The sequence below is a fragment of the Phycomyces blakesleeanus genome (genome assembly GCF_001638985.1).
Source record: "Phycomyces blakesleeanus NRRL 1555(-) unplaced genomic scaffold PHYBLscaffold_3, whole genome shotgun sequence".
In the NCBI taxonomy this organism is placed as follows: domain Eukaryota; kingdom Fungi; phylum Mucoromycota; class Mucoromycetes; order Mucorales; family Phycomycetaceae; genus Phycomyces; species Phycomyces blakesleeanus.
Window position 1 is genome coordinate 2909101 of NW_017265136.1, and position 13704 is coordinate 2922804.

Sequence of the window (13704 nt, forward strand, 5' to 3'; positions counted from 1 at the left end):
TTTGTGCTTATTCTTTACGTTTTGAGTGCTAAATATCATTGAATTTTGATTTTTTTTTAAAGGTTGTCGGACATTAAATCATAATTGGCTGGCGGAGTTTTCCAGGAGAAAATTGAAACAAGTCCAAAAACATTGATACTTATCTCTGATTGCACCATATCTTCTTTAATACAGTAGAGAGCAGATATATTTTCACTGGACTTATCTCTTAGATCTTCATTGCATACTTATACTTACAGAACTTAAAGTACTTTTGTATCTCACCAAACTCCCATTCAGCTGCAACTCTAACCTTGAACATGCTCTTGTTGCATGCAGCTTCTACATCTATTATAGAACATTGAGCTTTTAGATATTTTATTAGTAATGATTAATATTTAACTTATTATAAAGACATGTACCCTGAAAGGGCAAATACAAGCATTGAGACCATATATGCTGGAACTCCATACAAGGCGTAGCTTGCTTCAGAAATAGAAGCTGACTTCAAGTATTTCTCTAGTCTCTCTTCTGTCTTTGAGACAGAGTTGACATACTGGTCATATTTTGCTCCAAAGTATGGACCAAGTATGCTACTTGTAATTCTGTCATGTGTGACAATGTCTTGAAACTTTATGGCATGTATGTGTTTCCAGCCATTATAAAACGTCTTCTTAATCTCCTTGGGTTCACTTGGCTGCGCAATTGCTTGCCTTGTTTCATCAATGAATCCAATAACATTTAGAAGCATTGTGCCCTTATCATATATTGTCTTTGCAAGCCTTTTCAAGTTTTTGAAACTGAATTGCTTCGTGTTGAATTGGAGACCATACTAGATATTTTTGTATATGGCATTCTCCATTCCTTTGCACACAGTTGAGATAGATTGGCAGCTCATTCCAAAAACCATAGACATTTCACTCTGACGTTTAGAAAAAACATAGTGATAAAGTAAAATCACAAGACCAAGATTTCTATTAACTTGCACTATGGGAAAAAAGGGGCGTTTTTTGTAATTGTGACTTAAGTTTTGACTTATAATAATTAAAGAATAGCCAAAAATGCAGAATGAAACAAGAAAATCTCTGTTTTTTGAAATAGCTGATAAAAAGCAAATTGACTATCTAGAATTAGATCTCAGAGGAGACAAAAGTACATTTTAACTACAGGTTTTACATTTTTAGCATGTATAGATTGAAATCGAGGACTATTAAAAGTCAGAGGTAAAAGACAATTTTTTTTGTAGGGAGCTGAAGGCTCTAGTTTATTAGTGAGCCTCTATGCTGCAAGGCAAAAGAGGAAAATCACAACTTGTTTTTGGCTTTTATATTTGTACAATGTTTTTCTATTTATATGTTTGTAGTTATATATATTGTGGAGGTATGGAAGGAAGCTAAAGGGGGGGAAAGTCAAGAGCAAGTTCGCTCTTGAGGTGGTCGAGAAGAGAGGAAGCAGTGGAAAAGGCAGCAGAGGAGACAAAAGGAACGTGATCAAATATGAACAACCAATGATGGCGCCATATAGCCAGCAGCGTGCAGCCAAAATTGAGGCAGCAGAAAGAGAAGAGTTGGTGCACGGAGAGAATGTGAAGGATTGCAAACCAGAAAGTAAGACAGTGGGTGTCGCAGTCTGGGCGAAGTACAACGTCCAGATTGACAACCATACAGACAGTTTGACCGGACACTGGAACAAAAAATGAGTTTGATTGTCCAGAGGGTGAGAGCAGAGGGCACAGGATAGGTCTGGGAAAGTGGTAGGGATCCTAGAATTGAGGTGAGAACAGCAAGGAATGTTCTTGTGCAGGGCACGAAACCAAACATTGTGGGCCCCATGAGGCAGGGGGAAGGACCAAAACTGACAAAGCTGGCGAGGGACAAGTGTGGGGCTTATGGGGCGTGCAGAATTGGAGTGGAAATTGCAGAGTAGGCGGAAAGACTGGGTGGACAAACAATGTCAAGGGATGCCGGGGACAAGAGCCGTCAAGAAAGGACACACATCAACAGCTGTACTGGAAGGCATATCTAGCAAAGGAAACTGTATGGCACAGATCGCAGGGGGAATGGTGGCATGATACAGGACAGGGTGCAAGACAAGAGAGCAAGTGTAGAGACGTTCGAAGAACCGGTGAAGGACAATAGAACGACAGAGTATGCGGTGGAGGGGGCGTTGGGCAAGCATGCCAAAACTAGGATCTACTTCATAGGCGTCGGAAACCTGGAGATCGCGCCATGCAGATGGAAAGGGAGGGTGGTCTGGTTGTGCAGTAGTGAGATAGGAGAGAGGCAGAGAGAGACAGGTGGGGAGGTTGACTACCACGTCAGAGAAGTTGTGAGGGAGAAGGTTAATGGCAGCAAGTAGGGTGGTCAGAGGAGAGTCGAAATCAGTCGATGAGAGGATTGGAGAGATGGAAATATCAAAGGAACGAGTGGATCAGCAAATGAAGAGTCAAGGCAGAGAATGTAAAAGAACCAAGGCAGGACCAGGCCAGAGGGGGACAGTGGAGAGCGGACGAGAGGCCGAAGCCAGCGCAACTGAAGAGTAGCCTGTTGAATCTGAGAATCAAGGACCCCTAAACCGCCGAGCCAAATAGGCTGGCAGAAAGTGCCAAGAGAAATGGGAGGAAAGGAGCAGTATTGTATAAACTTACTCATGATTGAGCGAAGTCGATGGAAAAAGGATAGAGGTACAGTGACAACTCTGAGGACATGCCAGAGCTTAGAGAGGATGAGAGAGTTGAGCACTGTGGCACGGCCACAAATAGAGAGAGAGCAAGAGTAGTGGATATTACAGGTAGATTTAATCTTGGAAAGAATGTTGTCACAGAAAGAATGTTGTCACAGAAAGAATGTTGTCACAGAAAGAATTGCGCTGAGGTAAGGATTGGACAAGAGAAAAGCCAAGATATTGCAGGGGAGTGGAGGAAGATCTGTCAGACCAGGCGGTGATGTCAAATTGTTGTAGGATGAGATGCCATTCTGGCAGTGGAAGACCAGACAGGGAGAAAGCTTCAGTTTTATGGAGATTGATGCGAGCATTGGAGGCATGAGAGTATATGAGAAGATGATAATGAAGATGGGACAAGTGGGCGGCATCAGGCAGAAAGACTAGCAGATCATTGGCATAGGCCAAGAGCTTGATGGGCAGAAGTGGTGGAATAGCAGTGCATGGTGATGGAGAAAATCCGGCAAAGGAAGGATCATGAATCCCATGATGCAACAAAGGTTCGAATGCAAGGTTAAAGAGTACAGGAGAAAGAGGATCACCCTGCTGGAGTCCACGAGCCTGAAGGAATGATTGGGATAGGTGTCCATTGACATTGATTTGAATCTGTGTAGAGAACAAAGTTGAGATATACAGGTAAGGAGGGAAGGGGGAAAGTTGAAATGCTGCAAGACCTGGCAAAGGTAGTCGGGATGGACTCTGTTGTAAGCTTTCTCCTGATCCAAAAGAAGGCCTACACCAGATGAACCGTCCTGTCTAGCCTGTGCCATAACCAACTTGGTCAGCATGCCATTGTCAGCAATGAAGCGTCCTTGTACAAACCTGGTCTGGAAGGGCGTAACAAGGGAGGAAGCAGCAGGCACCATGTGACAATTGATGAGGTGAGTGAACACTTTGGCATTGGTATTGATGAGAGCAATCAGGCACCAGTTGCGGAAGGAGGTGAGGTCAATTTTCTTGGGAAGAAGAGAGACGCAGGTTGATTGCCAGGACGAAGGGAACACACCAAGGGCAAGCCCATTGTTAAATATTTGAACAAGTAAGACAGCACACATCAGATGGTTCATAATTAATCGCAGAATCTCATAAGGCAGGCCATCCGGCCCAGGGCTACTGGCATTAGGAGTACGAGTGGTGCTGTCTCAGATGTCATCCAAGGTGAAGGGTTTAAGGAGGATTGTGAAGGTAGTTTCGGAAAGAAAGAGGTCTGGTGGCAAGTGAAGGAGGAGGTCGTCAATAGTTGTCTGAGCAGGAGGGTTGGGTGTGTAAAGATCTTCATAAAATGCAGCAGCAGCTTCCATAAGATCATCAGGATCAGTGCATAAGTTGTCAGTGAAGGGGTGGCAGAGGCTGGTTATTGTGGTTCAAGCTTGGCGAAAAGCAACTGTGCATTTCAAAAACCCAGCGGTAGTTTCGCCTTGCTCTCTCCAGTGTTTTCCAGCACGAAGGGCTAGTATCTTGGTGCATTCCTGTTGAACTTGCTGAAGTTGATGCTCGACGATGGGCAGCTGAAAGTTCTGAGCAGGCTGGTGGCAAAATCTATGTATCAAATGGTCACATTTACTCTGAAGCTTTACCTCCAAAGTGGCAAGTGATGGGCAGGTTGTGCGTGAATATGAACGTGTGAAACGAGCCACTTCGACTTTGATCAGATCCCACTGTGATTGGGGGGAAATTGAAGGCGAGAGTAGTGGTATGAAGGATGAAAGACAGTCGGACAGGGAGGAGCGGAAGGAAGGGATGTTTGCCAAATGAGGGTTCGCACACCACAAACCTCGACCAATGTGAGACAGCATAGGAAAACTAAGACAGGTATGTACAAGGCAATGATCGGTACACAGGGGCTGAACAAATGTGACAGTGGATGAAGAGTGACAAGATGCTATATCCTTGGAGACATATATGTAGTCAATAGTCAAAGAGGAAAGGTTGCAATGAAAGGTAGGCATAGATTGAGCGTTAGACAAAGGGACACAGTCTACAAAGTAGTTAGCAACAAAATGCAGCCATAGACGTGGTGCGAGGCCAGCACAAGAGGTATTTGCATATGAGGAATAATTAAAATCTCCTAGCATAAGAAAGCGAGAAGGAAGGGAAGGGAGAAGATGTGGGGAGGATAAGAGAGAGGTGAGAAAATCATATCAAGGACGATATGAAGCAGGGACATATAAAACGCAAATACAAAATGGGGCAAACAAATTGGAAGAGTGAACAATGGTGGCAGTAATGCAATGACCACAGAGAGAAAAAAGAGGATCAGTAAAAGAAATGAGGAGAGAGAGGGAAACCAAATCACAGTGAGGAGATTATAGTGAGTCGGATGCTTGAAATTGAAGATGAAACGTCTGTTGAAGAGCGTCTGTGTTGGCATGAGTTTCTTGAAGGGCAAGTATGTCTAGAGAGAGGGAGCAAAGATATCTAATAAATAGAGAGTGATTATTGGTGTTTCCGGACTTGACAAGTCCATGGCAGTTTATGGAGGCTATATTAATCATAAATTTAAGAATGATTGCCGTCTGCCATCTCGTCATCAGTTAGGATATTCTGGGAGTCTTGGTCATTGTCGCCATCAAAAGCGCTGGGGTGAAATTCTTCTTCGTCTTTAGTGGAGCCGGAAGTGTAGAAGGAGGGAAGAAAAGCGTTGTGGAGGGGGTGAAAGACGGGATCATACTGGGTGTTGTGTGTCTGAGGAAGAGGCAGAGTGGGGTCGAAGAGTGCGCCTGTGTGGCTGTTGTCAGTTAGTCTGCCAAGTGCAGCAAACCTGTTGGCAGACTGGCAGAGGGAAGTAGGAACAGCAGGGACAGAGGTCGTCGCAGTGTCAAGGAATTCGTGTGGGAGGTGGTGGTAGTAGGTGGGGATCCCTCAGCCATCATAGGTGTACCACAAGGGGGGATCGATTTCTTGGCTGGAGGTCTGTGAAATGCACCGGAAGTAGTCTTGCATGAGTGATCAGGGAATTTAGGTGTTGTGGAAACCTTGCAGGGTCTCTTGGAAGAGCTGGCATCCGTGGGGGGTGCTCTAGGGCAGGCATGTTGCAAGTGACCAGTCTGGTCACAAGTGAAGCAGCGTCAGGAATCTTTGGGGTGGTCTGGACAGTTTTCAATAGCATGGCCCATAAATTTACAATAATTACAGTGAATACCCATCTGTTTCCAGATACCTAAGAAGTACAAGTCGCCATCATACGGGATCTTATATGAGAGTTTGGCAAGGGTGGCATCAGGGTTGGGTGGTCATTCAAGGTAAGCAAAACCAGTGCCATCAAAAAAATTGGCATGAAGATGCAAACCGACTTTGTGGATGGTGCCATATGCAGCCAAGGCTGTTTTGATAGCCTCTTCAAGCAGAGGGGAAGGAAGGTATGGAAGCTGGGAGAGGGAAATATGCAAGATTTTTGTGCCTGGGGCAATACCCATAGAGGGGAAGTACGTTTGGCCTCCAACCAGGAAGCCTTTGGAACAGAGTTTGGTGCAGATGGTAGAATTGGTCAGGTGTAATTCGTGGATGAGCAGTTGACGATGAGCGAATGGTATTCCCAAGGTGCATGCTGTAGGAACGCTTGCTCTGAGAGCAGTCCAGAATTCAGAGGTAAGGGTAGAATCCGTTGGTGGGGTGAAGAATACCGAATGACAAGATATACTTTCATGCCAGACGCAATCCGTAGATGTTGGCAAGTTAGAGAAAAGAACAACTGGTACTTGACCGGGGGCAGGAGTGGCTGTGGCAACATCGAGATATGACCTAGTGTTGGTTGTGGTAGAGGTAGTAGTAGAGGGTTGTGGAGTGGTTATATTGGCTTGACCTAGTGTTGTGGTGAACCCAATAGGTGGGTCCAGTACTTTAGCGGGAAGAGCTATGAGAGGTAAAAGACAAGGAAAATATCTAAACTTTCTGCTGCAAAGATGAAATTTGTTAAGACAATTTGAAAAAAAATGTATTACAATAAAAAAAACAAAATAAAGGTCTCTATATTGACCAAGATTTAATTTCGGGCTGCGGTTAAGTTCTGGCCACACTATATATTTTGTTTTTGTTGTTGTTGTATTGCCCGTTGCATCTGACACCACAAGACCAACCAACTCCTTGACGTCTGCCAGGTGGACTACCTTCAGTTTGAGCTGACCATTTACTACCACCAGAATGACATTGTACACTGACCCATATTTAATTTAAGTATTTTTTAAAATCCCAATTTTTTCAATGAAAATATACAACTTCTTTACATCTTTTTATCATCTTAACGTATAGCTAGAGCTCTGAAATAATTATGAGTAATATATATTAGCTATGTGAATAGATATATGTAATTTATTAGAAAGTTTAATAGTGAGTATGGAATTCATTATTTTTTCTATGTTCTTTGATTCGATTTGGCATTGACATACAATGTGCTTTCACTACTTTCTTTTGTATTTTTTTCCATTCTTCTTGAAGAGCTCTGGCCAACGAGTGTAAATTCGTTGGCTTTACCCTTCTAGCTCTCAGCTGGCATTCCAAGTATGCCCAAATGTTTTTTATTGGGCTCAGATCAGAGCTGTTTGCTGGCCATGTCATCACTGGCAGATTCACCTCTTCTTTGTATTTTTTTGCCAAAATACCTTTATGACAGGGTGCATTATCTTCTTGGAAAATGAACTCGCCATCTTTCCTTTGCTTAAGGCGTCGAAATTAGGGCATAAATTGAAGTCGTAAGAGTCTTATGTACTTCGTCTGATTTAGTGTGCCATCGACAATTACAAGTTTTCCCACTCCACCAGCCCAAATGCACCCCCAGACCATCACTGAGCCTCTTCTGCCTTGTACTCTTGGACGTACATAGCCTCTTCTATATTTCTGTGCTGGAGTGCGCCAAACACGTACATTTCCTGCCCTTGGATAAACCATGAATCTGAACTCATCACTCCAGATTATCCGATTCCACTGTTGATTGCGACAACGAGCATCTCTTGCAAACTTTAATCTGTTTTTTATGTGCCTTTCCTTTAGCAAAGGCTTCTTTGCAGCAATACAAGAGCATAAACCAATCTTTTTTAAGGAATTACGAACAGCATCCCTCTTGATGAGTATACCTGAAGATTCCTGAATTTCAGCTGTAATCATGTCTAATGTTGCAGTTGGGTCATTGCGCGCAATATTTCCCAGAGCTCTCAAATCACAATCATTCAAGAGAACAGGTCTCCCTTCACGTTTTTTTGGTAAGGGCAGTACCCGTTTTCTTCACTCTCTCAATGGTTGTTGTCACTGTCGTGTAGGGTAGTTCATACTTGTGCACAATCTTAGCCATGGGAATTCCAAAGTCATAAGCACCCACAATCTTGCCTTTCATGTAATCTGAAAGTTCTGGACTCTTTTTACGAGATTGTTTAATGATTTTAGAAGACATGAGAAGATTTGATTGAGAAAAAGAATGAAAACATAAATAAAAACAACAATGGCTGCTTTTTCTCAAAATTTCCTTTTTGGTAATATACGTAAACTTATTTAAGATCAGTGTATAATACAGTGCTATATATCAGCACCAAAACAAGGGGCCACCTTTTACCAGAATTCCCATGTTCGAAGAAAAGAATTACTTTTCCAAAGAAGTCTTTTGCCACAGGAGTGTATTGGCAACGTACATTTGTGAACAGATCGACTTGCATCTGAAGATGAATGTGATGTGCCTCTCTTAATGTTTTTTGGGAAAATGAGGAGTCAATCACACAGCTATTAATAAAAGCTTTGCAGCTAGTTATTATAGCTGGTTCAATCGTCCTGCATTCCACCCCCTTTGATCTATAAAAGTCTCGAATAAGAATCGGAAGACAAGAAATGTCTTCAAAACTGTCAACAATTGTTTTATATCCTAAAGGTCCCCAGAACTCGATATTGGAATCTGCACCAGCACGCTCGCCCTTGCTAGTAATTGGCCAACCAGCAGACATATCCTCATACTATAATACAACACCTCTCTGTTTGCCTCCTTCAGAATCAGTCAACAATTGCTGTGTATGAGCCAGCCAGACCATTATGTTTCTGGCATTCACGCCAATTGCTGAATTGCTTTTGATGGCGTGAGAGTACTTGCCAATAGCATGCTCTACTGATCTTGTGCTGTATGAGCGTCGAGGACCAAAGGCACTGATCATATTGAGGTAATGTTGTAGAAGGTGCTGGTTGATAGTAAAGACCGTTATTTTTATTTTATCATTTTGATAAAGGTCTTCAATATACATGTTTCATGATTGTAATTTTCTAGAAGAAAATTATAAGTGGCAAGAAAAAAAACACTGAATCTTATTAAACATACCTTTTTATAGAGGTTTGTTCCTCTGCTGATTGAGGTATTCGGGATTGTTTATGGGTTAGTATCTCAATAATAGGAAAAGTAGATACTGTGAGAGTGTTATTTATTAAAGAGACAAAATAATATTGTTTATATCTGCTACTATTCAAATCCCTGTAATTCAAATCCCTGTTGTGTAATGGTTGGTTTACACTGTATGAGTGTGTAGTGTATGTGTGCCTGGTGTGTAACAGTTCCAGAGATTGTTAACTTGCCAGGTTCATTAGCAAGAAGGAACCAGTGTTTAGTTGTGGGGTCTGTTCTTCACTCAATTGTAGTGTGTATACCACAACTATAACAAAGTCAAAAGGTCAAACCCACTGGGGATCAAGGAGTATATATAAAATTAAAGAGAGGATAAAAGATACTTTTTACTTAAATGAATTAAATTGTCTTATATAGTTTTCTAGACATATATTGCGCATTATCTGCAGTAGCTATTATATTATCTATATTTTTAAAAAATTAGAAAATTAGCAAGAGCACATGATATACAAAATCTGCCTTAAATTCAGTCTTTTTGTATATCACGTGATAAACGATTCACTCTATACACTCTATCTATATATCTAAAATCAATCAAAATTAGCAGCATCACGTGATATACGAATTTGCCTGTAAAACATCTATTTACATCTAAAATCTAGTCTATATATCTAACGTCAATCAAAATTAGCAGCATCACGTGATATACAAATTTGCCTGTAAAACATCTATTTACATCTAAAATCTAGTCTATCTCTAAAAAATTATATCTTACAAAAGTCATATGATATATAAATCCTTCTCTCTCTTTCTTTTTTTTTTTCTAAAATTCTAACAGCTATAATAAAGAAAGTATAAAAAAAATTCTCTCTTTAAATTAAATAAATAAAATGGAAATAAAATGAATGGATAAATAGATAAATTTGTATATAATCAAGTGGGCGAATTACTTTTCAAGATCTTAATATGTGCCTGGAAACCTCTGATAATGAATATCAATATTATAAATAACAAAATTAAATAATAGAAAAGAATTTGCACATCTCTTAAGAAAATTGCAACCTCAAATCCTTAGTATCAAAATCTAAATCCAAAATGCTTTCAATTGAAAAAAGTTGCTCTGTATGTAAAATGACTGGTCATAAACGTAGCAACCATAGAAGCTGTCCCATGAACCCAAAGAATTGTACTCTTTTCATCTCTCAAAAGAGAACAAGCAATGTTGTCTCTACTGAAGTGGAATATCCTGCAGAGAGCAGTAGATGGAATAAAAATCTCATTGCTTTTAAAGTTTTTAATTCTTATAATTGTTTCTATATATATTTAGCTACTAATATGAGAGTGAGAAGAGAATCTCCTGAAGATCAAGTAGTGCTTCAAGAGACCACAAGTTCTGTGATTCCTGAAACATTGATTGAGAAGCCTACCATAGCAGAAGCTCAGGATATTATTTCTGAAATTGAATCTGAGGAAATTGAATCTGAGGAAAATGATACTGTGGACACTGATATTGAACCTTCTGATGATTCCGAAGAATCTGATAATGACAAAGAAGAGATAGTTGTGCCTGCTGCAATTGTTAGATTTTGCCCAATATGTCACAGAGAGAGCTATTGTTGTAATACAAACAGACTGTGTCCTTTCAATTCCAGATATATTAGGAATGACTCCAGTAATCAACGTTTGGCTACAGAGAATATTGTCTGACTTCCAGCTCTCTGTGAGCCAGAAGTTGATAACAAGGGAGAAATGAATGTTGAATGCAGTTTATGTGGAGCTTTGATGTAGATGGACAAAAGGAATGGAAACTCATCATTGAGAAATCCAACCTTTAGCATGTGTTGTGAAAATGAAACATCTGTTCTTCCTAGCCTTGAGTCAACCCCACCTGCAATTGCTGTACTTCTTAACAATAGAACTCGAGATGAAAAACAGTTCCTTTCCAAAATCAGAGGCTATAATAGCACATTGAGTATTATATCATTGGGAGCAAACATTGACCACAGTGTAGCAAACAATGAAAGCAGAGCTTACAACTTCTGAATCCACAGAACAGTATGTCACAGAATAGTGTCAATCACTCCTGTAACAACTCAAGACATTGATCATCCCCGGTTTGCACAAGTGTACATCTATGATGCTCAGTCTCAAGTTCAACATTGGCAGCATTAGGCTTCATATTTGAGTAGAGAAGTACTTGAAAAGTTGCAATCGGTTTTGGGGGAGACCAACTCTTTTATATCTTTGTTCAGATCCATGGAACAAGTTTTTCATAATAATGACCATACTGCAGATTTAACCTTGCACTTGGTTGCAGAGGGACCTCAGGATCAGAGACGGTACAACGCACCAAACACCAATGAAGTAACAGTTTTGATTATGAACAATGATACATGCACAACTAGAGATATCGTTCTGCATATACATACAAGCAACCTTCAGTCCATAAATGAGTATCACCGTTCATATGATGCTCTTCACTATGTTCTGATGTTCCCCTATGGCAAAGATGGCTGGAACCTTGGCTCAACCTCTCTTTCTGGAAAACCTGTAACAGTAATGCAATGATATTCTAGCCACCTCATGTATTGTCACAATTTCCAACATTATTTCCACCTCTTTGGCCGTCTTTTTCAGCAATTTACTGTTGATATGTATGCAAAAGTTGAACATAACAGACTGCACTACATAAACGTCAACCAAGACAGACTCAGAGTAGATCTTTACTCTGGAATACAAGATGTAATTAGCTTAAATGACAATGATATTGCCAATATTAGAAAGAAGATTATCCTTCCATCTTCTTTCATTGGTAGCCCACAACATATGCGCCAGTTATACCATGATGCAATGAGTATTGTCCATCATTTTGGTAAACTAGATCTATTTATTACTTTTATCTGTAATCCCACCTGGCCAGAGATTACCAGTGTGGTGATCCAGATACTCGGACGTTGGATTTATCACATATAAGAACATATTCATATTGGGATAGTGTAGTAGCTATCATCTTGTCAGTATAAAATATATATAAACAATTAAGTAATCAGCCCAATATTTATTACAGTTAGTACTGTAGATAATATCTTAAAGATTGGTAAGATAATTATATCATACTGCCAGGTAAACTGTGTCAGATCAATATGGAGCTAATTTAGTAGGAAGTGCTAAAGCTCTAGTATAAAAGAGAAAAGAATAGCTAAGAGCTAAAGAAGTACGATTTATGACTTGATGTCATAATTGTAACACCAACACTAGTTAAGCAGTAAATACACTCTAATAACTAAATATAGTAAAGGAAGAAAGCCTTAAGAAACTAAGACGTAATGACAAGAGCAGATTGTGCTTTCTTATAAAAAGGGACACTTTTTATTTATAAATAAAGGACAACTTATATACAGTCTCAAAGTATTTCTATACGTCTCTATTATCAAATATTTTATTTTTCTATTGTTTTGTACCTGAAATACCACAACCAGCTCTCTTTTGTCTGGGCAAAAGGCTAACAACCAACCAGAAATATGTTCAAAAGTCTTTAACATGAAGCTTAAAAAGCTCATGAAGGATCTTACAAAGAAAAAGATTTTTGGAAAAGTATAGGCCTTCATATATGCCATCGAGTTTCAGAAGCGGGGGCTTCCACATGCCCATATTCTATTGATTCTTCATACTGACAGTAAGCCAAGAACGATTGAAGACTATAACTTGATAGTTTCTGCAGATTTTCTTGATCCAGTAACTGAGCCACTTGCATATGCAACAGTAACAAAAAACATGATCCATGGTCCATGTAATAATAAATACAATGATAAAGCTCGCTGCATGAAAAATGGAAAATGTGAAAAAAACTTCCCAAAAAAAATTAACAATGAAACAATGGACGATGGAAATGGCTACCCATTATACCAAAGAAGAGATGAGGGAAGACGTGTAAGAAAAGGAAACCACATGATCGATAACACATGGGTTGTACCCCATAACAAGTATCTGTGCATGAAATACAATGCCCACATTAATGTGGAAATTAGTATATCAGTTTCAGCTGTCAAATATCTCTACAAGTATGTATACAAAGGATATGATTGCACAATGGCAAACATCCAATCAGCAACAGCAACAGCAACCACATCTACAACAGCAACAGCCAGCACCACAAACAACAGTATTCAGCAAGAACAGCCAACAAATTAAATAAATGAGTTTCTTGATGCTAGGTATGTCTCAGCTTCAGAGGCATCCTGGAAAATATTCTCCTTTAAGCTGCACCAAAAACACCCAACAACACATCAAAGACTGGCAATATATATCAAGAATACTCAGAATGTGTATTTTTGGGATAACAATAATCTGGATGCCCTCTCAATGACAAATGTTGGCACAATATTGACGGTATAGTTCAAGTACAATGAGGAGCACATAGATGCTCGCAAACATCTCTACCACGACTTTTCTTCTCATTTCGTTTGGAATGTAAAAGACAAGACTTGGAAACCAAGACAGAGATATTCACAAGGAACAATTGGGAGAGTGTATGCTGTATCCCCAAGAGATGCAGAGCAATATTTCTTGGGGATCTTGCTGCACAATGTACCAGGCGCCACAAGCTTTGAAAATCTGCAAACTGTTGAGGGTGTATTTCATGAGTCAAATCAGGCTGCATGTAGAGTGTGGTATACACACCACAATTGAGTGAA

At 40.0% G+C, this 13704-nt stretch overlaps 6 protein-coding genes across 6 annotated transcripts; 3 read left to right on the forward strand and 3 right to left on the reverse strand.

Annotated features, from left to right (window-relative positions):
- Nucleotides 1-208: 208 nt before the first annotated feature.
- On the reverse strand, nt 209-730 carry PHYBLDRAFT_62226 (hypothetical protein; the record flags this gene model as incomplete). The annotated part of the gene is made up of 2 exons (XM_018440937.1): nt 209-321; nt 430-730. 2 exons carry the CDS (start codon nt 728-730, stop codon nt 209-211), a joined length of 414 nt encoding a protein of 137 aa, XP_018297045.1.
- A 434-nt stretch (nt 731-1164) lies between these two features.
- Nucleotides 1165-2757, forward strand: PHYBLDRAFT_62225 (hypothetical protein; the record flags this gene model as incomplete). Its single annotated transcript, XM_018440936.1, has 5 exons — nt 1165-1202; nt 1360-1586; nt 1783-2015; nt 2056-2333; nt 2544-2757. The coding sequence occupies 5 exons, from the start codon at nt 1165-1167 to the stop codon at nt 2755-2757; spliced, it is 990 nt and encodes a 329-aa protein (XP_018297046.1).
- A 1085-nt stretch (nt 2758-3842) lies between these two features.
- Nucleotides 3843-4775, reverse strand: PHYBLDRAFT_141064 (hypothetical protein; the record flags this gene model as incomplete). The annotated part of the gene is made up of 2 exons (XM_018430519.1): nt 3843-4050; nt 4102-4775. 2 exons carry the CDS (start codon nt 4773-4775, stop codon nt 3843-3845), a joined length of 882 nt encoding a protein of 293 aa, XP_018297047.1.
- Nucleotides 4776-5199: 424 nt separating this feature from the next.
- On the reverse strand, nt 5200-8915 carry PHYBLDRAFT_164098 (hypothetical protein; the record flags this gene model as incomplete). The annotated part of the gene is made up of 6 exons (XM_018434933.1): nt 5200-5472; nt 5582-5860; nt 5994-6553; nt 6677-6853; nt 8243-8598; nt 8635-8915. The coding sequence occupies 6 exons, from the start codon at nt 8913-8915 to the stop codon at nt 5200-5202; spliced, it is 1926 nt and encodes a 641-aa protein (XP_018297048.1).
- A 1226-nt stretch (nt 8916-10141) lies between these two features.
- PHYBLDRAFT_62221 (hypothetical protein) lies at nt 10142-10717 on the forward strand (the record flags this gene model as incomplete). Its single annotated transcript, XM_018440935.1, has 2 exons — nt 10142-10268; nt 10338-10717. 2 exons carry the CDS (start codon nt 10142-10144, stop codon nt 10715-10717), a joined length of 507 nt encoding a protein of 168 aa, XP_018297049.1.
- Nucleotides 10718-11027: 310 nt separating this feature from the next.
- On the forward strand, nt 11028-11578 carry PHYBLDRAFT_62220 (hypothetical protein; the record flags this gene model as incomplete). Its single annotated transcript, XM_018440934.1, has 2 exons — nt 11028-11065; nt 11263-11578. 2 exons carry the CDS (start codon nt 11028-11030, stop codon nt 11576-11578), a joined length of 354 nt encoding a protein of 117 aa, XP_018297050.1.
- Between the last annotated feature and the right edge of the window lie 2126 nt (nt 11579-13704).